This window comes from Papio anubis, chromosome 6, assembly GCF_008728515.1.
Source record: "Papio anubis isolate 15944 chromosome 6, Panubis1.0, whole genome shotgun sequence".
Lineage (NCBI taxonomy): Eukaryota > Metazoa > Chordata > Mammalia > Primates > Cercopithecidae > Papio > Papio anubis.
This window is the reverse complement of record NC_044981.1, coordinates 37,032,023-37,059,950: the sequence shown is the minus strand read 5'-3', so window position 1 is coordinate 37,059,950 and position 27,928 is coordinate 37,032,023. Positions and strand designations below refer to the sequence as shown.

General features: G+C 40.3%; 1 protein-coding gene across 1 annotated transcript; it reads left to right on the top strand.

Moving 5' to 3' along the window:
• GLO1 (glyoxalase I) lies at positions 1-26,571 on the top strand. The gene is made up of 6 exons (XM_003897559.5): positions 1-202; positions 15,766-15,848; positions 18,210-18,350; positions 19,524-19,591; positions 20,601-20,690; positions 25,111-26,571. The coding sequence occupies exons 1-6, from the start codon at positions 119-121 to the stop codon at positions 25,197-25,199; spliced, it is 555 nt and encodes a 184-aa protein (XP_003897608.1). The 5' UTR covers positions 1-118; the 3' UTR covers positions 25,200-26,571.
• The last annotated feature ends 1,357 nt before the right edge of the window (positions 26,572-27,928 follow it).

The window sequence follows — 27,928 nt, the reverse complement described above, 5'->3', positions numbered from 1 at the left end:
TCGCCCGCCCACGGCGCCATCGCGCGGTCCCTAGTTAAGGCGGCACAGGGCCGAGGCGGAGCGTGGGTGACTCCTCTGTTCCTTTGGGTCCGGTCGTCTGTGATACTGCAGTGCAGACATGGCAGAACCGCAGCCCCCGTCCGGCGGCCTCACTGACGAGGCCGCCCTCAGTTGCTGCTCCGACGCGGACCCCAGTACCAAGGTGGGCGCAGGACCGAAGGGAACGGCTCCCCGAGCCCCGCTAGGCCGGGACCGGGCCGCATTCTATCCAACCCCATCCCGCCGCCGCTGCAGGTCCGCCGGCCTCGGGCGGGCGGACTGGAGCGTGCTGGGAAGAGGGATAATGGTGTTCGATGGGGCGATGGTGGGGCCCGCGAAGTGTTGAGGGGATCCGTTGCCTCAGCTGGTTTCAAAGACTGCGACCCTGTTTTGAATTGGCTTGTTTATGTTGCGACGGTGGCTGAAAGCCAGGCCAACCCGGGGTCAGGTTTCCCAAATCAGTCGCCAAGGCCCACGAGAACAGTAGTTTCAGAACTCCCAGAAATAGGTTCAAAGATGCCTGTCCTGTGCCAGTCCTGCCCAGCCTCGTTTTTCCTTACCACCCTGACTCCAGTCTTAACTCCTGCAAACTAATTTGATCGCTTTGAGTTTAACCGCGCCCAGCATTTCACTTTTGCTTGCATGGCCTTTGCTGTGGGTCACAACCGCCCTTCTTTGGTGGGGCCCAGGAGAGATTACAGAATCACAGAGTTTGGATCTGAAAGGAATCTTAGAATTTCCTTCTCTTACCCTCTCGTTTTACAGTAATGACCCAGTAAAAGAAATGACCTGTTGCATACGAAGGCTTTTACTTACCGAACATGTCTTTACTGAGTAAGAATCAGTGTAACTCACTCAGGTGTGGTGTCTCCGTTGCAATGTTAAGATCAGACACAGTTGGTGGGCGCGGTGGCTCATGCCTGTAATCCCAGCGCTTTGGGAGGCCAAGGCGGGCGGATCACGAGGTCAGGAGATTGAGACCATCCTGGCTAACACCGTGAAACCCCGTCTCTGTTAAAAATACAAAAAAATGAGCCGGGCGTTGTGGCAGGCACCTGTAGTCCCAGCTACTCCGGAGGCTGGGGCAGGAGAATGGCGTGAACCCGGGAGATGGAGTTGCAGTGAGCCGAGATTGTGGCACTGCACTCCAGCCTGGGCGACAGAGAGAGACTCCATCTCAAAAAAAAAAAAAAAGATCAGACACAGTAACTGCTATTTATTCTAGTGAAGTCATCAGTGTCTGTAAACGCCTTTGTATTTATTCATTTGACTACATCATTTGTAAATTCCTTGAAGACTGAATATGTGCTTCGTGCAGACCTTTAAAAGGGATAGATAAGTGGTCCATGACTCTGGTCCCTGCTTGTTCCTTACCTTCAGGGCAAAGAGTCAGACACCGCTCATTGCTAAAACTTTTGACTAGCACCTGGTACTTGGCTTAAGAAGAATGTTAGTCATTGCAAAATTAAGGGGGAAGGTAAAAAAAATTCCCTGTCATACTCATCTCACTTGTATTTCCCTTAATATTAATACTTGTTTTTTTCATGTAATATAAATTGAGTCACTCAGTGTAAAATATTTTCCCAGATAACTAGGGGTTTTATGTAATGGATTATTTCTTTTGTTTTTTTTTTTTTTTTTTTTTTTTTTTTTTTTTGTGAGACGGAGTCTCGCTCTGTCGCCCGGGCTGGAGTGCAGTGGCCGGATCTCAGCTCACTGCAAGCCCCGCCTCCCGGGTTTACGCCATTCTCCTGCCTCAGCCTCCTGAGTAGCTGGGATTACAGGTGCCCGCCAACTCACCCGGCTAGTTTTTTGTATTTTTTAGTAGAGACGGGGTTTCACGGTGTTAGCCAGGATGGTCTTGATCTCCTGACCTCGTGATCCACCCGTCTCGGCCTCCCAAAGTGCTGGGATTACAGGCTTGAGCCACCGTGCCCGGCTGATTATTTCAAATAAAAAGGATTCCAGGGAGATCTTTATAAAATATAATAAGTAAATGTCCTTGCAGCTTAGTTTACATTCCATAGTATCTAAATTTCTCTTGATGATTTGGAGTAATTAATTTTGAGGTCAGTAATTTTTGGCCATAGGAATACCACATGGAGACATAAAATGGAATATATAATAATAGCTGGTATATATTGAGTGTGCCAGGCCCTGGCTTGGTTTTTAAGTACATTGTTTAATTTAATCCTAATAACAACCCTATAAAGAAGGCATAACTTGGGCACATAGAGGTGTTCAGTGATTTGCCCAGGGAGGAGCCCACACCTCCAGCCTCCACCCTGTTCTGCTTCTGGGGTGCTGACTCCAGCAGTAATTTTGGAATTTGCTGTCGGAGGAACCCGCTCCCAATATTTCAACGTAGGTTCTTTCTATTTTCCATAAGTGTTGGCTGGCTGAGATATAAAGAGAGGAATTTTACAGCTGGGCCACCAGGGGTGACATCACATTATCAGTAGGACCGTGATGCCCCCTGAGCCTCAAACCAGCAAATTTGTAAAGGGTTTCAAAAAGGGGAGGGGGGTGTAAGAACAGGGAGTAGGTACAAAGATTACATGCTTCAAAGGGCAAAAAGCAGAACTACTGATAAGGATCTAACAAAGATCACATGCTTCTGAGGGAACAGGACAAAGGGCAAAAGCAGAACTACTGGTAATGGTCTATGTTCAGCAGTGCATGTATTGTCTTGATAAACATCTTAACAGAAAACAGGGTTCAAGAGCAGAGAACCGATCTGACCACAAATTTACCAGGGCAGTTTTTCCGCATCCTAGTAAGCCTGAGGGTACTGCAGAAGACCAGGGCATATCTCAGTCCTTATCTCAACTGCACGAGACAGACATTCCCAGAGCAGCCGTTTATAGACCTCCCCCCAGGAATGCGTTCCTTTCCCAGGGTATTAATATCAATATTCCTTGCTAGGAAAAGAATATAGCGATATCTTCCCTACTTGCACATTTATAGACTCTCTGCAAGAAGGAAAATATGGCTCTTTTTGCCCAACCCCGCAGGCAGTCAGACCTTATGGTTGTCTTCCCTTGTTCCCTAAAAATCGCTATTATTCTGTTCTTTTTCAAGGTGCACTGATTTCATATTGTTCAAACACACGTTTTATAATCAATTTGTACAGTTAACACAATTATCACAGTGGTCCTGAGGTAACATACATCCTCAGCTTACGAAGATAACAGGATTAAGAGATTAAAGTAAAGACGGGCATAAGAAATTATAAAAGTATTATTTGGGAACTGATAAATGTCCATATTAAAATGAAATCTTCACAATTTATGTTCCTCTACTGTGGCTCCAGCTGGTCCCTCCATTCAGGGTCCCTGACTTCCCTCAACAATTTGCCATAAAGGAAAATAAAAAGCTTCAATGAAGGCTGGGCATGGTGACTCATGCCTGTAATCTCAGCACTTTGGGAGGCTGAGGCGGGTGGATCACCTGAGGTCAGGAGTTCGAGACCAGCCTGGCCAACGTGGCAAAACTCTGTCTCTACTAAAAATACAAAAATTAGCTGGGCGTGGTGGCGGGCACCTCTAATCCCAGCTACTTGGGAGGCTGAGGCAGGAGAATTACTTGAACCCAGGAGGTGGAGGTTGCAGGGAGCTGAGATCATGCACTGCATTCCAGCTTGGGTGACAGAGTGTGACTCTGTCAAAAAAACAAAAAAACAAAAAACCTCAATGAATTAAATTCAGTTTGACCACTTGATACATTTACACGGTATGTAAAGAAGATGGTAAATACTTTGGGGATACTTGGATAAACAAGACAAGGTTCCCTCCCTTCACCAACTTATATCAACTCTAATACACAATGAACCTGGGGTTAGTGTGCTATTGAAATTATAAATCACCCTGCGATCACAGAGGAGGTAGAGGTTTTTAAAGGTAGCATCAGTGGAATGGGTTATGCACAGGATATTTGGAGCCTGAAGACCTGCATTTGAATCCCCACTTCTGTCATTGGCTGCGGACCTTGCCAGGGCACTTGGGCTGAGTTTGTAGAAAGAACATAAACATATCTCAGAGAGCTGCTATGAGGATAAAATGACATGTATTATGTTCTTTAAACTATGAAGACTGATACAATTCAAGGTTGTATTTCAGCTGTGGGGATCAGGGCACACATCAAAAAGATGGTGGTGATGGGCCCATGCCTTGATAGATGAGTAGGATTCCAACAGAGTACATGGGAAGGCATTCTAGATAAAGGAAACATCTTAGCAAAAATCTAGTTTTAGGATGGCAGAATTGCAATGCAGGGCAGGTACTGGAGGGTTACTTAAATGTTATTGGTTGCAGGTCAGGTTATCTCAGCAGTGGTGGGAAAGGCTAACATAATAGGTTGGGGCCAGATTCTGGAGTCAGCTTTGAGTGTTGCATCTAAGGAAGTTAGATTTTATATAGATTAGTGGGGAATGAGTCAGGGTTTTGAAGTATTCTATAAAGTAGATTGGAAGGATCCAAGTCTGGAGGTGATTAGGCCACTTAAAAAGCTCTTCCAGAAGGTGAGATAAATGATGAGGGTCTCGTTTGTAAAGAAGAGAGCAGCAGTGGCACAAACTCAACTTGTTTTTTGATCATTAGCATCTTCATTGTAAAAGAAGTCCAAAGAATGTATGGCTATACTCATTTTGGGCAGTCTTTCTGGGCTTTCTTTAAAAGGTCAGATTCTCCTGGTAACAGAGGGAGACTCCATTTCAAAAAAAAAAAAAAAAAGATCAGATTCTCCTTCCAAGTAGTAATCTCCTGGAGATCTTTCCTTTTTTACTGTCTGTATCTGTGTCCACTGATACAGTAGACAATGTCCTCAGTGTTACTGTTATTTCTACCACCACTACCAATGTCTGTTTTCACATCATTCCACACATATATATGAATATATATATATGTGGGGCCCCTGTCCAATCGAGGTAGATTGGTAGAATTGAATGCAGTAGAAGGGAGAATAGGGAATGGAAAGGAGGAAGGAAGAAGGGCAATGGCCAGATAAATGGCTATTCTAGGCATAGAGAATTATAATATATACAAAGGCATAATGACATCAGAGAACTGAGGCAGGGGCCTACGGGTAACACAGTGAATGAAGTTATAAGCAGTGGGACTTGAGGGAAGGGTGACCAAAATAATCACTGGGGTACTCAAAGAAAAGATGAGAACTCCCATTATATTCATTTGTTTTTCTCACCCTGTAATGATGTCTATTTAAGTGATAAGGGTATGAAATAGAAAATGTTTGAGATGACCAGTTTAGGGGAGTGGTGATAACCATTGGTGTTAGAGAAGTATACAGCTACATATGTGCTTGCATTTGGGACTGTCTCTCAAACGTGTTCGGGAAGCACTGCAGTATTGATTTTTAAGCCAAAAATGACATGACAGGGTTTTCTTTATGGAAAGATCACTCCAAATTGCATGCACATAAGCCTACGAAAAGCAAAGAGATAATAGTCTAGGCAGGAAGTAGTGAGGACTTCTTGCTTTCCTCAAGATACACTGAAGGCAGTTGAAAAGCTCATTTTTAAAAGTCTGGAGAAAACAACTTTGTTCACTTTTGTTTTGTGGAAGATATGACACCTAGTAATAAAGAGTTAACAAACCCTTTCCCCTTTTATGAAAATTTGACTTTTTGTTAACTCCCTAGTTTCCCAGGAAACAATGAAAAATCGTGTTTGTTGCTTATGGTAAAAATAACCCAATTGGTAAATTGCATCTGGAGAGGGAGAATTGTAAATACCTGAAAGGAAGCCATAGCTTTAGACTTCCCTGATTGTAGTGACTCTTATAACTGTCCCTTGTGGAGATTCTGGAAGTTCTGCCTATGGAGTTGTTACTAGAGATACTGGCTCCTGTGGTACATGGGGCCTTCTGCCCTAGAGTGATTCTCATTCATATCCAGTGTGAATCTTCTCCCTGTACCTGATCTGTGTAGACTCCTGTAAGGACTCCCACTGAAGAGGAACACCTACCTGATACTTCTTTGTTGGCAATCTGTTTTTCTAACTGATATCCTTTTGAGTAAACTGGTACCATGTAAGGCCTATGGCTATGGTTGTCTTACAAGTCTGGATGTTTAGTTGAGCCTTAAGAAGACTTTTGAGGCCGGGCCTGGTGGCTCACGTCTGTAATCCCAGCACTTTGGGAGGCCAAGGTGGGCAGATCACGAGGTCAGGAGTTCGAGATCAGCCTGACTAACATGGTGAAATCCTGTCTCTACTAAAAATACAAAAGAATTAGCCAGGCGTGGTGGCACGTGCCTGTAATCCCAGCTACTTGGGGGGCTGAGACAGGAGAATAGCTTGAACCTGGGAGGTGGAGGTTGCAGTGAGCCGAGATTGTGCCATTGCACTCCATCCTGGGCGACAAAGCAAGACTCCATCTGAAGAAAAAAAAAAGAAGGCTTTCTGTTGGGAGCAGTATAACACTTTTGAAAGTTATTTGACAGACAAAGTAGATAGTCTCTAAAGGGAATTGGTCTCAGTCTTATTAAGGTTGAAACACAACACTTTTTAAACCAGAGAAATTTTTTAATTTCTGAAAACGTGGCTAATGCAAGTGTGGAACTTCTCCTTTCTGCAGACTGAGGATAGCAGAGGTGCTATGGTCTGAACGTGTCCCTTCAAAATTCATATGTTGAAATCTTAATTCCTGAGGCAGGTATTAGGAGGTGGGGCCTTTCAGAAAGTGATTAGGTAGGTCATGAGGTCAAAGTCTTCATGATTAGGATTAGCATCCTATAAAAGAGACTGTAAAGAGTGATCAAGCCCTTCTGCCATGTGAGGTCACAGTGCAAAGATACCACCTATGAGGACAGAGACTAAATCTGCAAGTGCTTTGATCTTGGACTTCCTAGTCTCCAAACCTGTGAGAAATAAATGTTTGTTGTTTATAAGCCACCCAGTTTATGGAATTTTTGTTACAGCAGCCTAAATGGACTAAGATAAGAGGCAATGGAGATTTTAACTTTAAGTAAGATGTAACCTCTTACAAAGCTCTGTAGTAATACTTCTAGAGAAATAAGTATCTTCATCACTAGAAGCAAATTTGAGATTTCGTAGGGAGAAAACACAAAGTCAAACAACGTTTTTATCATTGTTGTGGCTTTTTGACCAGTTTTGATTCATCCTGAAAATAGACATATTGTAACCAAATACACTCATATCCCATTGTGGGAGGCAATTGTGTAAAATTCATTTAGAGACTCTGCTTCTGACAAGATGAAGTAGACATACTTTTCCTTATTCCTCCTGCTAAGTACAACTAAAAACTCTGGACATGATATATAAGACAAATATTGGAAGACTCTGAAAGGTGGTGAGAAGAAGGTAGACTGGCTAGGGACCTTGAGACCCTAGAAACAACAAGGTGATGAGTTTCCTAAGTTTTCTTTTTGCCTAATATAGCCCAGACTTGAAGCTGAAGAAGCTAGTAACCTGGAAATGCTGATGGACATAGACCAAAGAAAAGCCTAATGAAAGCCTGCTCTCTAGCCACAGGACCTGGAAATGGGCAGTATTTCCTGGCAAGAAAGAAAACTTTTAGACAATAACTGCTCTACTCCAATTAAACTCCATAGAAAACACTGGGGCCTCAGTCCCACCCATGCCAGCAAAAGCTGAGTGGGGAGCCTAGATTTTCCCCCAACCAGATGTAATGAGCTGCCCAGCCTTCCCCTGCCAAGGTGAGTAGGGAGCCAGGACTTTCATCCTGCCAGGCCTTCCCCTCTTGGGGAAAAATCCCCTTTAGGAATGAGGAACCTAAAATTCCACCCCAACCCAGCAGTGGAAATATTTAAGATAATTATAAGTGGGAGAAGGTACAGGGATTTAAAGAGAGGTGAGGTTTCTGTACCTTGTTCAAACTAATAAAATGATGTCACCAAATGACTGATAAGTTACGTGTGTGTATATACATATACACATGTATGTCTGTATATATGTGTATGTGTATATGTATATATACGCCGTATGTGTATGCATCTATAGTAGCACCTAGAGCCACCACTTAAAAAGCTATACAAAGAGATACATGCAAAAACACTATAGGTAAATCAAAATTGAATTTTAAAAATGTTCCAGTGACTCAGAGAAAGGCAAAAAGAAGAAAGAAAACATTAAAAAAGAAAGAACAAACAGAAAACAAACATGAATAAAATGGCCAACTTAAGCCCTAACATTTCAGTACTTACATTAGATATAAATACATTAATTAAGAGCCAGTGATTGATAGAGTGGATTAAAAAATGTGCCTCGGATGTATGCTGTCTACATGACACTCACTTCCAATATGATAGAGATAAGTTAAAAGTAAAAGGATAGAAAAGATAAATCATGCAGATATTCATCAAAAGAAAGCAGGAGTGGCTATCTTCATAACAGATAAAGTAGACTTTGGAGCAAAGAAAATTACCAGACATAAGAAGTACATTAGAGAGTGATAAAAGAGTTGTGATTGACCAAGATGACATAGTAATTATAAATGTATGTTACTAAACAGCAGAGCTATGAAACACATGAAGCAAAACTGATGTAACTGAAAGGAGAAATAGAAAAATCTAAAATTATAGTTGGAGACCTCAACACTACTCTTTCTTTTTTTTTTTTTTGAGACAGGTGTCACTCCTGTCACCCAGGCTGGAGTGCAGTGGTGCTGTCTCAGCTCACTACAGTCTCTGCTTCCTGGGTTCAAGGGGTCCTCCTGCCTCAGTCTCCCGAGGAGCTGGGACTACAGGTGTGCGCTACCATACCCAGCTAATTTTTGTATTTTTTGTAGAAATGAGGTCTCACTATATTGCCCAGGCTGGTCTGGAACTCCTGGGCTCAAGCAATCCACCCACCTCGGCTTCCCAAAGTACTGGGATTACAAGCTTGAGCCACCATGCCCAGCCAACACTCCTCTTTCAACAATTGATAGAACTAGACAGAAAATTAACAAGGAAACAGAAGAACTCAACAATATCATCAACAAATAAGATCTAATTAGTATTTGTAGAATGTTCCACCCAACAACAACAGAGTTCCCCTTTTTTTTTTCAACTATCTGTAGAACATATACCAAAGTAGACCATGTCCTGAGTCCTAAAGCCAACTTCAGCAAATTTAAAAGAATCGAATGATATATTCTTCAGCCACAGTGGAATCAAACTAGAAGTCAGTAGCAGAAACATAGTAAGAACATCTTCAAGCACTGGGAAACTAAACAGCACACTTCTAAATAAATTTTCCATGGATCAAAAAGGAAGTCTTGGGAAATTTTTAAATATTTTGAGCTGAGGCCGGGTGCGGTGACTCACCCCTGTAATCCCAGCACTTTGGGAGGCCGAGGCGGGCGATCACAAGGTCAGGAGATCGAGACCATCCTGGCTAACAGTGAAATCCCATCTCTACTAAAAACACAAAAAATTAGCCGGGCGTGGTGGTGGGCGCCTGTAGTCCCAGCTACTCGGGAGGCTGAGACAGGAGAATGGCGTGAACCTGGGAGGTGGAGCTTGCAGTGAGCCGTGATCACGCCACTGCACTCCATCCTGGGCGACAGAGCAAGACTCTGTCTCAAAAAAATATATATATATATATTTTGAGCTGAATGAAAATGAAAAAGGAATCGTAGCTAAACAGTGCAAAGGGGGAAATTTATAGCACTGACTGCATACATTACAAAAGAGGAAAAGTCTCAAATTAATAGCTTAAGCTTCCTCCTAAGAAACTAGAAAATGAAGAGCAAAATAAACCCAAAGGAAGCAGAAGGAAGGAAATAGAAAAGCAGAAATTAATGAAATTAAAAACAGAATATCAGTAAAACAGAGCTGGTTCTTTGAAAAGACCAGTAGAATCGACAAATCTGTAGCAAGACTGACAATGAAAACAAAGAAGCACAAACTATCAATATCAGGAATGAAACAGGGGATACACTACAGACCTTTCTGACATAAGAAAGATAAGGGAATACTAAAAACAACTTAGTATACATAAATTTGACAACTTGAATTGGACAAATTCCTCATCCAATATGAACTCATATGATGAGTCCTATAACTTAAGGCAATTGGATTTATGATTAACAAACTTCCAAAGAAGCTCTGTCCAGACCCGGGTGATTTCACTGGAGAATTCTACCAAATGTAAAAGAAGAATTAACATCAATTATATATAACCCCTTCCAGAAAACTGAAGACAGGAGAACACTTCCCAATTCATTTGATAAAGCTAATATTACCCTGATACCAAAAACAAATGAAGACAGTACAACAAAACTACAGACCAATATCTCTAATGAATATAAATGTAAAAACCCTTGACAAAATATTAGTAAACAGAATTCAACAATATATATAGAAAGAATTATACACCTTAAGCAAGTAGGGTTTATATCTAGGATGCAAGGCTGGTTCAGTATACAAAAATCAGTCAGTATAAACCACCATATTAAAAGGGTAAAGAAGAGTCACATGATCATATCAGTTGGTACAGAAAAAACATTTGACAAAATTCAACACTTATTCATTTTTTTTTAAGTTCAGAAAAAAGGAATAGAGGGGCATTTCTTTAACTTGATAAAGAGCTTCTCTTGAAAAGTTAGAGCTAACATTACACTCAGTGGTGATGCTTTCTCCCTAATTTTGATAATAAGACAAGGATGTCTGCTGTTACCACTCTTATTTGACAAAGTTCTGAAAGTTCTAGACAGTGGAGTAAAGCACGAAAAGGAAACAGACATACAGGTTGGAAAGGAAGAAGTCAAACTGTCCTTATTTGAAGATGACATGATTGTCTATATAGGGAATAATAAGTAATTTACAGAAAACTCTCAGAATTCATAAGTGAGTTCAGCAAGATTGCAGGGTACAAAATAAACATACAGAAATCAATTGCATTTCTATATACTAGCAAAGAACACACAGGCACCAAAAATTTAAAAATACAGTACCATTTGCAATTGCCCAATAAAATGAAATACTTAGGTATAAATCTAGTAAACATTTAAGGACGCATATGCTGAAAACAGCGATGGTGATGCAAAAAGTCATAGATCTAAATAAATGGAGAGATTTCAAGACTCAGCATAGTAAAGATGTCAATTCTCCCCAAATCAATATACGTGTTTAACACACTCCTTATCAAACTTTTTAAAGACAGAGACAGAGTTATTCTAGATTGAAAGGCAAAACAAAAAAACTAGAATAACAAACAATTATGGAAAAGAATGAAGTGGGAGGAATTCGTCTACCTGATTTTTTTTTTTTTTTTTTTTTTTTTGAGGCGGAGTCTTCACTCTGTCGCCCAGGCTGGAGTGCAGTGGCATGATCTCGGCTCACTGCAAGCTCCGCCTCCCGGGTCCGCGCCATTCTCCTGCCTCAGCCTCCCAAGTAGCTGGGACTACAGGCGCCCGCCACCGCGCCCGGCTAATTTTTTGTGTTTTAGTAGAGACGGGGTTTCACCGTGTTAGCCAGGATGGTCTCGATCTCCTGACCTCGTGATCCGCCCACCTCGGCCTCCCAAAGTGCAGGGATTACAGGCGTGAGCCACCGCGCCCGGCCTGATTTTAAAACTTACATAGCTACAGTAGTCACTACTCTGTGGTATTGGCAGAGCGATAGAACATTGAAACACAATAGAGAACCCCAAAATATACCCACACTAGTATGCCCAACAGCTTTTTGACAAAGATGAAAAGCAGTTCACTGGAGGAAGGATAGGCTCAACAAATGGTGCTGAAGCAATTGGACATCCTTAGGTTAAAAATGAAGCTGTACCCGATTCTCATCCCTTATGCCAAAAAAAAAAATCCATTTACTGGTGCTTAAAGGGGCCTTAATCCTTTGGTTCACATCCTTGCCTCACTTTTTTTTTTGAGACGGAGTCTCGCTCTGTGGCCCAGGCTGGAGTACAGTGGCGCCATCTCGGCTCATGCAAGCTCCGCCTCCCGGGTTCCCGCCATTCTCCTGCCTCAGCCTCCCGAGTAGCTGGGACTACAGGCGCCCGCCACTACGCCCGGCTAGTTTTTTTATATTTTTAGTAGAGACGGGGGTTTCACCGTGTTAGCCAGGATGGTCTCAATCTCCTGACCCCGTGATCCGCCCGCCTCGGCCTCCCAAAGTGCTGCGATTACAGGCGTGAGCCACCGCTCCCGGCCCCTTGCCTCACTTTTATAGTTTTGTAAGGATTGTATTGTAGGCAGGTAGGAAATGCACTAGAAATATCCTTAATTGTACCTTTGAAGTTTTCTTGGCCGGGCACAGTGGCTCACACCTGTAATCCCAGCACTTTGGGAGGCCCAGGCGGGTGGACCACAAGGTCAGGAGTTCGAGACCAGCCTGGCCAATATGGTGAAACCCCATCTCTACTAAAAATACAAAAATTAGCCAGGCGTGGTGGCAGGCGCCTGTAGTTCCAGCTACTCAGAAGGCTGAGGTAGGAAAATAGCTTGAACCCGGGAGGCGGAGCTTGCAGTGAGCCAAGATTGCCCCACTGCCCTCCAGCCTGGGTGACAGAAGGAGACTCCGTCTCAAAAAAAAAGTTTTCTTACAGTAGTTTTGTTAATTAAATTTGGAGAATGACACTTCCCCTCCCCTTGAAAAAACCTTATTATTTCTATTGTTCACCTTTTGATAAGGCAAGGCACAGGAGCAAATCTTTGTCACCCAGTAGCCATCCCAGTAAAACCAAAGATAGTTTAGGCATAAAAGACATCTTATTTTTATTGTTCTAAATTTAGAGCATGATAAGGGAAAGACACAGTTAAGTTAAGGACTGTCAGGTGAGACAAGACATGAGCATAGCAGAAATCTTTTTAAAACGGGAGATACATGTATTTTAAACGGTATTTTAGAACCATACCAATACACAGCAATAATTTTTAGGAACTTAACTTTTTACAACAGAAACTTTTTCTCAAGATCATGCAAGTGTTTACAAGAGGCACAGGGAGTTAACAGACTATTTTGGTGATATAAATAAAACTCTGTTATCTGAGCATAGAATAACTTGATCATTTTTTAAAAAATAAGCCCTACTTGTTTTTATATCCATTTAACAATTTGTAGCAAAGGATTTATAAGCCTCTATTTTGTAAATAAATTCACTAACATTGAATATATCTTACTTTTTTTGCCACGTATACACTTTTTAAAGTGAATGTTAATATTATTTATGTGTATGTATTTAGGCAAATATAGTACATAGTTCTCTTAATAATAAAGTTAAAGGCCGTAACATTAATTTTAAGATATAATTAATCTCAATAGCATATTAAGTGATACTTGTTTTCATATGCATATGTATATATATTACGTTTTTAAAACTTAATATACCATTGTATATATTCCCATGCCATTAGACTTAATATACCATCTCTATATATCTCCATGCCGTTTAATGTATCTCTACGCAGCATTTTAAATGTTTTCCATAATATTCTATTATGCCTGTGTTATACTATCTAGCTATTCCTTTGTTGTTAGAGGAAGTTAGTGGTTTAAAAGCAAGGACTTTGGAATCAGATTGCTTGGGCTGGAATTTTTTCTCTGCCACTTACTTTCTCAGCAGTAAAATGGGGATGATAATAATGTGTATCTCATGGGCTTGTTGTGAAGATTACATGAATTAGTTTCTGTGAATCTCTTAGAACAGCATCTGGCACATAGTTATTGTGTAAGTGCTGTGATGGATGCCTTTGTACATAAATCTTTGTCAGAGTATTTCCTTCGAATTTTAGAAAGAAAACATCTTGGTCAAAGAATATGAATTCTTAGACTGAGGCAGGTGGATCATGAGGTCAGGAGTTCAAGAACCAGACTGGTCCTGATCATGAGGTCAGGAGTTCAAGAACCAGACTGGTCAACTAAAAATACAAAAAATTAGCCGGGCGTGGTGGTGCGTGCCTGTAGTCCCAGCTGCTTGGGAGGCTGAGGCAGGAGAATCGCTTGAACCCGGGAGGCAGAGGTTGCAGTGAGCCAAGATCGCACCATTGCACTCCAGCGTGGGCAACAGGAGTGAAACTCCGTCTAAAAATAATAATAATAATAATAATAATATTTATTAACACCCGCAACCTACATTGACTGTACAAAAGACTTTGTCCTGCAGGTGGCTTCCTCAAGCAAACATTGTAACCAATAGAGAAGCAGCTACCACTCATATTAGCTGGGAAAGAAGAATGTTTGTTATTTTGGTAGTGTTCACAGTGCCTTGTTTTAATATATGCTTAGACCAGAATATGAAGTGGATATGGTCTTGCTGCCTTAAATTTTTTTTTTTTTATTTTGGTATCACATCATGGCAGCCACAGAGTGACTTTAAATATGTTCAACAGGAGAAAACCAAGGCCCAGGTGTGAGTACCAGGCTAGCACTTGGATGTGCAGAGCTACTTTTCTCTTTCTCAGCTGCTTGATAAAACCGAGACCTTTAGGACTGTAGCATCTGACTGAGAAAAGCTATCCAAATGTTCTAGAAACATGTAACCTGCCTGGTATGTGATTATAAGCTGCAAATAAAGAATTTAATTATTATATTTATTAGGATCAGTTTTAATAAGATAAAGTAGTTTTTAGGCTAGTTTTGTTTTAAATGAGAATTTTAATGCTTAAAAGACTATATTTCATTTACTTGAAATTTAGCAAAAGAGAAAAATATAATTTCCTAATGATGCTGAATGAACTATATTTGTATTTTATATGATGTGGGTTATATAGGAGAAAAATAGCATGTGGCTCCAAAAGAAGTGGTCAGAATTTTCAGGCCTGTTTTGTCAAGCCATGGGTATAACAGAAAAAAAAAAAAATCTGTTAGGAAGCACCAGTGAGGTTCACAGACTCATGTTCTGGAAGGTACATACCAATGGTAAAGGGAGACCAAAAATTAGAGGCCTCAGACAGTTAATTACTTAGTGTCAGCTTCTTATCTATAACATGGGATATGAATATCTATCGATAGTGATACCATGTAGAGTTATTATACATAGTTAAGTCCTAAGTCAAATTATTAATGCTATTAATAATCTTAACTCCATGAATTTACATACCTTCTACCCTTTCCTCAGTTAAGCCTTCTGTTTCCTGGTAAATAAGTTGAACAGTTTCCCAAAGGTGTTAGCAACAGTAACCCTTTTAGTTATTTAGGAGTCTAGGATCTTGTGAGCAACTCTTTGCTAATTTGCATGGTCACCAGTAAATGGTTCTAGAAGGGCATTTATGCCTTCATTCAACAAATATTATAGTGATCAAACTCTATGTGTAAAATCAGTGTCTTGATTTGGGTAGCCCCAAAGCAGACTAGAGAGAAAGTTGTGGTTTTAAGTCGTTTGAGAAGTAGTCCCAGAGAGCTCTGTGGAGTTAGGGAGAGAGGGTCATCATAGGTATATACGAGTGGATTACCAATGTGGGCAACTGAGGTTCAATCCTGCTGGGGATTCTTTGAGGGACTTTCTGGTTCCTGCCTCCGAATTGTCCCACCAAGGGACAAGGATGCCAGGTTTTTTATCCACCATTGGTTGAAGGTCATTTCTGCGGTGTAAACTTTCTGACACTTTGGACTTGTACCACACAGGGGCCTGCAACCAGAAAACACCACTGGGCAGAGAGCCCTCGCAAGTTGTAGGTGGTAAGTTAACAATTGTGTTATAATGGTGGACTGTTTTCGTATCTTGTTACAGAGAGCACAATTAATATTGGTAATAAATGGTAAAAGTGAAAGATGTTTAATATAAATATTTTTCCATAGGATTTTCTATTGCAGCAGACCATGCTACGAGTGAAGGATCCTAAGAAGTCACTGGATTTTTATACTAGAGTTCTTGGAATGACGTAAGTCAAGTACTTAGTGGCACCTTAATGTTTAAATATATAGCTTTGCAAATCTAGAGAGTGTTTTCAGACCCATCTTAAAGTTTGTTTCAGAAGTAATAGAAGTTCTTTTGGCCAGGAGTCTGTGATTAGGCCTGGCTGGACCCGGCTTCTCTCTTAAGTTCTTTTTCTTCTCTATCCCAGCCAGCCTGAAAGGGCAAAACAAGACAAAAATAGTTGCATTTTCTCCAGCCTCCCTTCTCTGAGAGCTCCCAGCTAAATCCTTAATGTATTCAGACCACTTTTGATGTTCTGGCCACTTTTAGCCTCTTGTTTACTTCAGAAAAGTTATAGATAATAAGGACTTACAACTTAGAAAACCAATGGGTTTACTTAAAAGTGACCATCTGTTCCATTTTTCTAGGCTGTGTTTTCTTTTGCTCAACAGGTCATATCCACTGATCTTGCAATCCTAAAGCATATTTATTTGTTTATTTTTCTTTTTTTCTCCAGCTTTACTGAGGTATATTGAGAAATAATTTTGTCACAATGTTTATTTGTTTCCCTAAGTTATGTGAGCATTTTGTTTTTGATCATATAGATATATGAATAATAAAATAATCTTTAAATTTAGTGCCTAGAAAACCTCCATTCACATTGAGAGAAAAATTTAAGTAATGTATGTCTATATTTAGAAAATTTGACCAGTTCAGAAAAATACAAAATGAAAAGTGATGGCTTCCCTCCCCAAGTTCTTCTCCCCAGAGATAACTGCTGTTCAGTTTATTATTTTTTTTTCTAGAAAAAGGTATTATGAATATATTTATAACATATTTAAAGGACAAAATGAAATCAGATTTATTGAACACTTTGCCAGGCACTTCAAATGTTATTTTGTTTAGTCTTCACATCAGTCTTAGGAGGTAACTTTTATCCCCATTTCACAGATGGGAAAAGCAAAGCTTAACAAGATGGAGTTACTAGCTCCAAATCCCATGGTTGACATATGGCAGGGCTGGAACCTGTATCCATTGTCTGATGGGCTCTAATGTTGACTTTGTGTGTGGAGCCCTCCTATTGGAGGGTACGACTTGGGTACAAGTTGACAGTAAGCTGGGAGATTTGCACAGCTGAGAAAAGCAAGTTGCAACAGTTTCATTTCCTTCAGTCCCGTCTGATTGGTCCATAAGGGTTGTGTAGTCTGCTTTAGTAGGTGCAGAGATTGTTTTTCATGATTGGAGTATTTGAGGTGTTTGATACTTTATTATAAACATGTTAGAGTAAATCTTATTTGTGATAAGTCAATGCAAGGATCTAAGTGGGCCAAGGCATATTATATAGCAGTGATAATGAAATAAAAGATTGGAAGCAGAACTCTAGAAACTTACCATTTGCTGTATGCTTCAGCCATTTGCTCTTATTGATTATGAACAAAGTCATATTTGAGCATTCAATCCTGAATAAAGAAAATCATATATGCATTCTCATGCCATCTTACTCCTTGCCAAATAATCCTACACTATTTAAAGTCACTTAAAGTTCAGGACTTCAGTTATCTTTCTTAAAACCTCAGGATTCATAATTCATTCACTCTTTCTCTCCTGTCAGTCTCTTCTACTGTCTCTTTCCCCTCAGAGAAGCGTAAGTCTTCTCTGTTCTAGAATATTCCTTGCCCTCTGCTCCCTTGCCCACCTCCCCATTGTCACTGTCATGCTTGCTACTGTTTTACCTGCTCACCTGCCATTCTCTCTCCCCAGTACGGTATAATCCAGCTGATGCTTTCCCATGCTGCTGACATTGCTCTCATGGGACCTTTCCATATCTCATGAGCTTTTCTTAGTCTTAATACTGTTAGATCTTTCTGCAGTATCTGATACTGTTAGCCACCTTACTGTTGACATTCACGTCTTCTGTGATATTAGTCTGTCCTTCCTCCTTTCTTACCTTAACTTCCTTTCGTAGATGTTTTGGCATAGTAAGAACACAGTAAATGTGTTTATTTAACTGAATGATATATTTATATATGTGTTTGTATGTGTGTATATATATGAAATAACAAGGTTCTTTATATTTTTCACTACAAATAAACAGAATTATCTTTTGGAGATAGCCGTTTCTATTTATTAACAAGTACCATAATTTCAGCTAAATGTTATATTTAAATAATTGATGAATTATAGTTTTTATTTTTGTATTTCAAATAGTTACAGATGCATTTTTAATATTTTTCACTGACTTTTCCTCCTGCTTCTTCCATTAAAATAGGCTTACTACATATAGCTCTTCTTTTTAGTAAAACTTGAATATTAAGTTATGTTGATTATAGTATGAATTAGCCTTTCCTGTTGTTAATGATCCAGGCTTGTTGTTTTTTCATTGCAGGTTAATCCAAAAATGTGATTTTCCTGCTATGAAGTTTTCACTCTATTTCTTGGCTTATGAGGATAAAAATGACATCCCTAAAGATAAAGAGGAAAAAATAGCCTGGGCGCTCTCCAGAAAAGCTACACTGGAGCTGACACAGTGAGTATGAGTTTCTATATTTGTATATATTTTAGATTTTTTAAGGTAGTTTTTAAAAATCTTTTTTGTTTTGTTTACTTACCAGTATAATTCAAACCAGGTCTGCCTAATCACTTCACATTTGTAATAATATATTGAAGTGTTTTTCATGCGTCTTTTGATCTTCATATTGTTCTTGGGCAAATGCGATTTTTTTTTTAGAGACAGGCTCTCTGAAGCCTCTAACTTCTAGGCAGTCCTCCTGCCTCAGCCTCCTGAGCACCTTGGACTACACATGTGTGCCACCACACCCAACTATTTTTGTTTGGTTTTGGTAGAGGCACAGAGACAAGGTCTCACTATGTTGCCCAGGCTGGCCTCAAACTCCTGGCCTCAAGTGATCTGCCTGCGTCGGCCTCCCGGACTGCTGGGATTATAGGCATGAGCCACCACGCCTGGCCCATTTGTCTTTTAGATAGAGAATATAAGACCCTGAAATTGTAAGATATTTGCCTGATTGTCACTAACTAATGTTTAGGTACTATAATTAGTCTTTCAGCATCCAAAAATTTATTCTTTTATTATTTTGCTACATTTTTGATCTAGAAATGTGATATCATATGTTCCTTTAAAAACTCTTCAAACCATTTTGTAATAACATTCAAATTTGATATTTTTATAACATGAACACTTAAAAATGTAGGCAATTTCTTTACGTTGTTTATCTGCACACTTTAACAACTACCAAAAGAGATTGGTTTCAGAGTGTGTGATTTCTCGTGTGTCCCTTGATTCAAAATAAAGTTTTGGAATCAGGCAGACTTAGATATGAGTCTGTGACTCTAAACAAGTAAGTGGCAGTTTCATCAATAAAATGGAGATGTTCACATCTAGCCCATGGAGCTGTTTTAAGGGTTTAAATGAAATATAAAGTACTGAGCACAATAAATGAGCATTGTTATTATTCTTATTATTGTTCTTGTCCAGTACCTGCATTTACTGTCCTTAGTCTAGTTAAAATCATATATTGCCCATTTGTCCTTTCTATAGTTGAAAACTTAATATTTTTGTAGCAGGGGTTAGGCCAATTATGTAAAGTAGCATAGAAACATGGTAAGATTTCAAAGATGTTACTTTCTTTTCAGAATATCTATTCCCTAGGACATTGTAGCTATGTTTTCCTTCCTTTTGTAGCAACTGGGGCACTGAAGATGATGAGACCCAGAGTTACCACAATGGCAATTCAGACCCTCGAGGGTTTGGTGAGTTTGCTTGTGTGTATGTGATATATATAGATTTGTGTGATTTTGTATTACGTGTATAACTATGATTTTAATAAACCTAAAACATTAATGTCCTAATTAACTATGATCAATTTATTAGAGATATGATTATTTTTATTTTCCACAAATAATCTGATTTAGGAGTTGTTTAATTTCAGAGTCTCGATCTAAACATTACATTTACTGTCTCACCATGATTTACTTTTAAGTCTCAGAATTAATTTCCAGTAGACTTTTTTTTTTTTTTTTTTGAGACGGAGTCTCGCTCTGTCGCCCAGGCTGGAGTGCAGTGGCGCGATCTCGGCTCACTGCAAGCTCCGCCTCCCGGGTTCACGCCATTCTCCCGCCTCAGCCTCCGAGTAGCTGGGACTACAGGCGCCCGCCACCACGCCCGGCTAGTTTTTTGTATTTTTAGTAGAGACGGGGTTTCACCATGTTAGCCAGGATGGTCTCGATCTCCTGACCTCGTGATCCACCCGCCTCGGCCTCCCAAAGTGCTGGGATTACAGGCTTGAGCCACCGCGCCCGGCCCAGTAGACTTTTTTTTTTAAAAAAGCTATAGTTAATACTAATCCCAGTTTCTGCTAGCACATACACTTCTGTCTTGCTCTCCAGTCTCTTAAGACGACAGTATTGCAGGCTTCAGCTGGCTGCTGTAGTCAATGCCAACCACAAACCTATTAAGTATTAGTAAATGATTACTGTTTTTTGGTGTAGATTATTATTAACTGATTAGACTGTATATGAGCTGATATTGGTTAATTTTAAATAACTTATAATTCAGGGCAACTAATTAACTACTTATACCCAGCCCATTAGACCTATATTTGTTCTTTAACATATTATAGATTTTGAACCTACCTAAGTCTGTTCCTAAGTGCCTTATGTTTTGAAATAAACAAGTTCTGGAAGCTACTTGTGGTACTTGGACACCCTGTTGTAATTATTTCTTCCTTCTCTCTGCTTTTTTCGGGGGGTACCACGTAAGGTCACATTGGAATTGCTGTTCCTGATGTACACAGTGCTTGTAAAAGGTTCGAAGAACTGGGAGTCAAATTTGTGAAGAAACCTGATGATGGTGAGTCTACTATTTACTGTGTTCAGGTCTGTCTTTAGTTAATATTTACTAAGCATCAAGAGACGCCACTGTTGTAGTAAAACCCTTTTGGCTGCGAGTAACAGAAGTCTCCATTTCAACCAGATTTTTAAAAAAGAGAAATGATTGGAAGAATATCCGGGTATCTCAGGTAACTGAAAGACAGCAACTAGGGTGGCTTTCTAAGGGACTAGACACAGGACCTGGAGAGCCATCAAAACCCTAGGCTCCCTCTCCCGCTCCCCGACCCCACCCCTTTCTGTCATTGGCCACCAGCTTTCACTATCAGTGTGTATCTTTCCACCCAAAAATAAGTTCCTTAAAGTCAATTTTATCTGATGTTCATATAACGACACCAGCTCTCTTTAGTTCATAATCACATGGTGTTTCTTTTTCACCTTTTACAACCTTTGTATGTCCTTATGTTTTAGGTAGGTTTTTTGAAATAGCATATGTATGGATTTTGCTGGGTTTACATGTATTGTTATTATTTTACTTAGATCTCTTTCTGAAATATTTCAAATTAAAATTGAAATATTGAATATTTCAGAGTCTCAATCTAAACATTTGAAATATTTCACTGTTTAATTTCACCTTTTTTTTTTTAAATTTAAGTATTTAATAGCCAGTGCTGGGCGAGATGGCTCCCGCCTGTAATCCCAGCACTTTGGGAGGCCAAGGCGGGCGGATCACAAGGTCAGGAGATCCACACCATCCGGGCTAATATGGTGAAACCCCGTCTCTACTAAAAATAGAAAAAATTAGCCAGGCGTGGTGGCGCATGCCTGTAATCCCAGCTACTCAGGAAGCTGAGGCAGGAGAATTGCTTGAACCTGGGAGGTGGAGGTTGCCGTGAGCCGAGATCGCGCCACTGCACTCCAGCCTGGGTGACAGAGCAACACTCCGTTTAAAAATATATATATATATTTAATACCCAAATCTTCTCCCCAATAGGAAAGGAATTTGCTTCACTCCATCCTCATTGTGTCACTATTACCTAGAGTGGGATAGTATTGATTTTATTTTTTAAAGATAATAATAAATACATCAAGGTGTTTGATCACTTTTTCTTCATTTATCTCTTGTAGTGTCTCCTTTGAGATAGGATCTCACTCTCATCCAGGCTGGGGTGCTGCAGTGGCACTGTCATAGCTCACTGTAGCCTTGAAACTCCTGGGCTCAAACAGTCCTCTGCCTCAGCCTCCTCCTAAGTAGCTAGGGCCACAGGCACATGCTACCACACCCAGCTAATTGTTTTATTTTTTTCTGTAGAGATGAGTTTCTGCTACGTTGCCTAGGCTTGTCTTAAACTCCTGAGCTCAAGCGATTCTCCCACCTTGGCCTCCCAAAGCACTGGGATTATAGGCGTGAGCCCCTATGCCTAGCCTTTTTAGCATGTTTTGGATTTTTCTGTTCTTTCACCTCCTGGGTGCAAGTGATTCTCTTGCCTCAGCCTCCCAAATAGCTGGGATTACAGGCATGCGCGGCCGCACTTGGCTAATTTTGTATTTTTAGTCGAGATAGGGTTTCTCCATGTTGGTCAGGCTGGTCTTAAAATCCCAACCTCAGGTGATCCGCCTGCCTCAGCCTCCCAAAGTGCTGGGATTACAGGTGTGAGCCACTGCACCTAGCCCTTTAAAGGGTTTTTAAGGCAAAACTTTTGAGATTCTGTGTAACTGAGAATGATGCCTTTATGTCTGAAGGACAGTTTTATCGAAAAGCCTAGGTTTAATTTCCTTCTGTCTTGAAAATACTCTTCCATTTTCTTTTTGCATATGATGTTGCTGTTGAAAAATCTGTCAATCTATGTTCCTTTGTATACTCTTCTGTCTTATTCTAGAAGCTTTTTATATTATTTCTTTGTCCTCGCCTGCATTCTGGGAGATTTCCTCAAACTAGAATACCAATTAGCTAATTTTCTCCCAAATGTGTCTGTTCTGATATTTAATTCATCTATTTTGTTCTTAAACACCTGTTATAATTTTGATCTCTAATTTTTGCTTAGTTTCCTTAATATGTTCTTATTACTTTTTTTTGAGACGGAGTCTTGCTCTGTTACCCTGGCTGAAGTGCAGTGATGTGATGATCATAGTTCACTGTGATCTCAAACTCCTGGGATCAAGCAATAATCCACCTCAGCCTCCCGAGTAGCTGGGACTACAGGCAAATGCCACCATGTATGGCTAATTTTGTTTTTTGTAGAGACAGGGTCTCACTATGTATCTCAGGCTGGTCTCAAACTCCTGGCCTCAAATGATCCTTCTGCCTCAGCCTCCCAAATTATTGGGATTACAGATGTGAACCACCACACCCGGCCGGTCATTACTTTTCCATGTTTAAATAGTCCCTGGGACTGGACTTGGTGACTCATGCCTGTAATTGCAGCACTTTGGGAGGCCGAGGCAGGAGGATTGGGAGGATCACTTGAGGCCAGCAGTTCAAGGCTGCAGTGAGCTATGATTGTGCCATTGTATACCAGCCTGGGTGACATAGCAAGACCTTGTTTCTACAAAAAGGTTTTTTTAAATTATCTGGGCATGGTGGCACATGCCTGTAGTCTGTATGCCTAGCTACTTTGGAGGCTGAGGTGGGAGGATTGCTTGAGCCCAGGAGTTGGAGGCTGCAGTGAGCTATGATCACACTATTGTGCTTCATTTCAGTATGAGTGACAGAGCAAGACCCTGTCTCCAGAAAAAAAAACGAAAATAGCTCTTAGTCCGTTATTCTAATATTTCTTCTGTTTGAATCTATAATCCATTGCTTTGGGGTTTTTTTATGGTTATGTTTCTCAAATTATTATTTTGTCCTCTCAACTTTTTTCCCCTGCAACTGTTCACTATTATAATACATCAAGCAGTGTGAATAGGAGGATGGCCAGATCCCTGTCCTTAACAACCCACATGATCTCAGGACAGTGGGCTGGATAAGCCTAGACCAGAGATTCCTAGGCACCTAGAAATGAGACTTAAACATTTCACCTTCCACAAAACAACTCTTCAGGTCGGATCTTCCCACTTCATCCCTCAGGGAAGCAGTGTTAGTAGGAGACACTTCCAATAGTATTCCCTAGCCCTGGGCATGGAGAGAGGGCTGGGGATATCATTTGGCCCTACAGGTTTTTCTCAGTTTCTCACAAGCACAAGGCTCCTGCACTGCCCTTGTTTACTGCTAAGGACATCTGAACAAGCGAGAGGGCAGGTGCTGATGCACACGGCAGTGAGGGAGGAGCAAAAACAAAACTCTGTTCTCCCACAGCCATTATGTACTGCCTTCTGGTCCAGGCCAGAACTACCACCTCCCACACAGCCCAAGTTAAAACAGTCACCCCACCCCATCCTCACCCATTCTCCCCAGCCGTCAACAGCAGGATTTCTTTCTTTCTTTCCTTCTTTCTTTTCTTTTCCTTTTCTTTTCTTTTTTCCCTCCCTCCCTCCCTCCTTTCTCTCTTTCTTTCTCTTTCTCTCTTTCTTTTTTTTTCCTGCATTTTCCATCTGTGTTCCTCTAGGATTTATACTGGGATACTGGGGAAAGGAGCCAGAGATAAGAGTCAAACCAGTTCAACATATTGGTCCCCAAATAAATTTCTGAGGTCACATTTTTCCATTTAAGCAAACAGCTCTGACACACTAGACTGTCAATCTCAGTTACGAATTCCTGGGAGAAAGACTCTCGCAGAGCTTGGGATGCCGAGGATAGTGTTTAAAAGGGTTTGTATGACCCAAGTATCTGGGTCTTTTGGTTGTGGGGGTAAGCCATGCTACCAGCTCCCTTCAGCACCTCCCTATTTTCTTTTTCTTCTTTAAAATAAGACAATTTCTGTAACTACTGAACTGGTAGCATGGTATCATGAAGGTGAGGCAAATGCCTGATACCTAAAAGATGGAGCCAGTCCCACAGTTTATTTCAGGAGGGCTGGTATTTGCAATGTGTGCAAGATAACATTTTAATCATTATGAAAAGTATGACTTTGGGTGACACTGACAATAAGAATTTTTAAAAATTAAAACTGTAAACAAAATAATGTACTTCATTAAAATGCAAAGTAAATTTTTAATTAATAAAAGTTTTTAAGGCCAGGTACAGTGGTTTGTGCTTGTAATCCTACCACTTTGGTAGGCAAGGCAGGAGGATTGCTTAAGGCCAGGAGTTTGATACTAGCCTGGGCAGTACATTGAGATCCCACCTCTACAAAATCAAAAAATTAGCCAGGCATGGTGGTGTGTGCCTGTGGCCTCAGCTACTTGGCAGGCTGAGCCCAGGAGATCAAGCCTGCCTTGGGCCGTGATCGTCCCATGCACTCCAGCCTGACATTCAGAGCAAGACCCTGTCTCAAAGAAAGAAAAACATTTATATGGTGTTTTCTTTTTCAGTCTTTTCAATAATGAAAAATTTCATTTCACAGGTAAAATGAAAGGCCTGGCATTTATTCAAGATCCTGATGGCTACTGGATTGAAATTTTGAATCCTAACAAAATGGCAACTTTAATGTAGTGCTGTGAGAATTCTCCTTTGAGATTTCAGAAAAGAGGAAACAATGTGATTCAAGATATTTACATACCAGAAGCATCTAGGACTGATGGATCACTGTCCCGATTCAAATTATTCTTCAGTCCATTTCCTCTTCCTATTTCAGATGTTCTTTTTCGCCTAACTGTTCAGTCATTCTGGTTTTCAAGTAATGCTTTATCTTATGTCCTTGAATATAGTTGTATAACTTTACTTTTTAGGTAATATTAGAACAGTTCCCTTCAGAGGCTGCATTTGCCGCCTTCTGCCTCCTAAATATTACTTCTCTTCAAATCTGCCTTTGAATCATTTAAAAAAAAAATTAACATGTTTTTGTTGTGGTTATCTTCTGGGGTTTCAATTCCTCAGAAACAACTTTTTTCACAATGGAAAGTAAAGAACACTGAAACAGTGTTCTTTCAGTAAAGTACAAAGTGTTTATTTTACAAAAGAGAAGGTACTCTTGAGAGCAATTCAAAATCATGCTGACGAGGATACTGATAGAAAAAGTAATTTCTTCTTATTATAAAGTACATTTAAAGTTCAAGGACTAACCTTATGTATTTGGGAAAGGGGAGGAGGAAGGAAATGATACGGTACCCAGACACCGGGCTAGGCTGCAACTTTATCTCATTTAATATTCCCAGCTATCGTGTGAGAAAGAAAGCAGGCTAGGCATGTGAAATCACTTTCATGGATTATTAATGGATTTAAGATGGCATAAATCAGCTCAACTCAAGATTTCATAATCATTTTTAGTATTTAGATTGTGCCTCAAAGTTGTAGTACCTCACAATACCTCCTCCACTGGTTTCTTGTTGTAAAAACCTTCAGTGAGTTTGACCACTGTGCTCTTGGCTCTTGGTCCTGAGTACCGTGGTGAGGGAGTAAACACTAGAAGTCTTTAGTACAGAACTGCTCTAGGGACACCCGGTGATTCCAACACAAGTGGTGTTTATATTTCTCATAAGGAGTCTTCCTTACCCCAAGGTCTTCATGGTGCCAGTAGCCATATATGATAAATTATGTTCAGTGATAACTTAGTTATCAGAAATCAGCTCAGTGGTCTTCCCTGCCATGATTGACATTTGATGGATTTTTAAAAATCAAAGTGATTTTGAAAATCTCTAATGGCTCAGAAAATAAAAACTTCCAGTTTGTGCACGACTATATTTAGATTTTTCTCTAGACTCTAGTGGAAGACCTTTGGAAAGGCCATGCCAACCGCGCTTGTACTACTAGAAGCACTTTACGTTTCCTTTCTGGGTGAAATGGATTTATGTGAGTGCTTTAAACAAAGAGCAACACTTACAGACTGAAATAAAATGAAACTTCAAATAAGACTATGTTTAATTTGTAAACCTTTGTCCATCATGTCCTTTCTTTAAAAAAAAAAAAAAAAAGAGCTCCCCTTAGGGAGTACTGAAAGGATTTGAAAAGGCTTGTAGGCTCATTCTGAACAGAGAACGGTTGTGATTCTGTACAGCCCGTAAAGCAGGTAGTATCTGTGGATCAGGTGGGAAGAAGAAAGTGAATAAGGAATAAAGGATTGTGGTAGGTAAAGTGCAAACAGAACATCAAAAGGTAAGGAACTTATGAAGACCAATTTCACATGTTGAGTACTAGAACTGACAAACAGGAGGGCTAATACATTCACAAATTCAGTAATTTAAGCTTTATTTCCAAGGAAAGAAGCCTTATCCACTTGCTAAGTAAAACTTTCCAAAAGATGCCCTTGCTCATTCTTTAAATTCATTCCTATATGCATTTTTTTTTTTTTAATTTACAGTTGGCCCTTGAACAACATAGGTTTGAACTCCACTGGTTTATTTATACAAGGAATTTTTTTTTTTCCCAGGCAAATGTGGGTTGAAAATACAGTACACAGAGGGCTGACTTTTCATGTGCCAACTGTGGGACTTAGGTATGCACAGATTTTGGTATCCATGGGCAGTCCTAGAACCAATCCTCCACATACACCGAGGGACGACTGTGTATGGTAACACTACGCCTTGTTAGGGAAAAGAGCAATTCACTTCCAAATTCACTTACTCGAGAAGTTGTATGAAAGTACAAAGTAGGTCACAAGAAGTAAGTTCTCTTATTTTCCGTGATCATGGTCAATGTAAAACCAGTCAGTCTGCTATGAGCCCTACATAGCTAAGGCTAGAACTGTTATAATACAGGTGGTTTCAATGAAGAGCAGATGGCTGAAAGGGAATCACTTGTGGCTTTTCTACACAGTATTTTGACCAGGATTGCATAGAGTGTGTCTTAGTTGAGGCAGTTTTAATAAAAATACTGTAGACTGGGTGGCTTAAACAACAAATAGTTATGCCTCACAGTTCTGGAGGCTGGGAAGTCCTAAGATCAAGGCACCAGCAGATCCAGTGTCTGATGAGGACCCACCTCCTGACTTGTAGACAGACACCTTCTCCCTGTGTTCTCACACATCCAAGATAAATCATCTCTTAAAAGGGTAAGAATTCCATTCATGAGGGTTCTACCCTCATGACATTACCTCCCAAAGGCCCCACCTCCAAATACCATCACACTGAGTATTAGGCTTAAACATACGGAAGGGAGCCACAGGACACAAACATTCAGTCCATAGTACAGTATATAAAAATCTCAGCCATACAACTGATTATGAAGAGTGTTATATCGGTAAGGATGCCTGCTATTGGCAATAAGAAAAAAAGCCGGCTCTGATA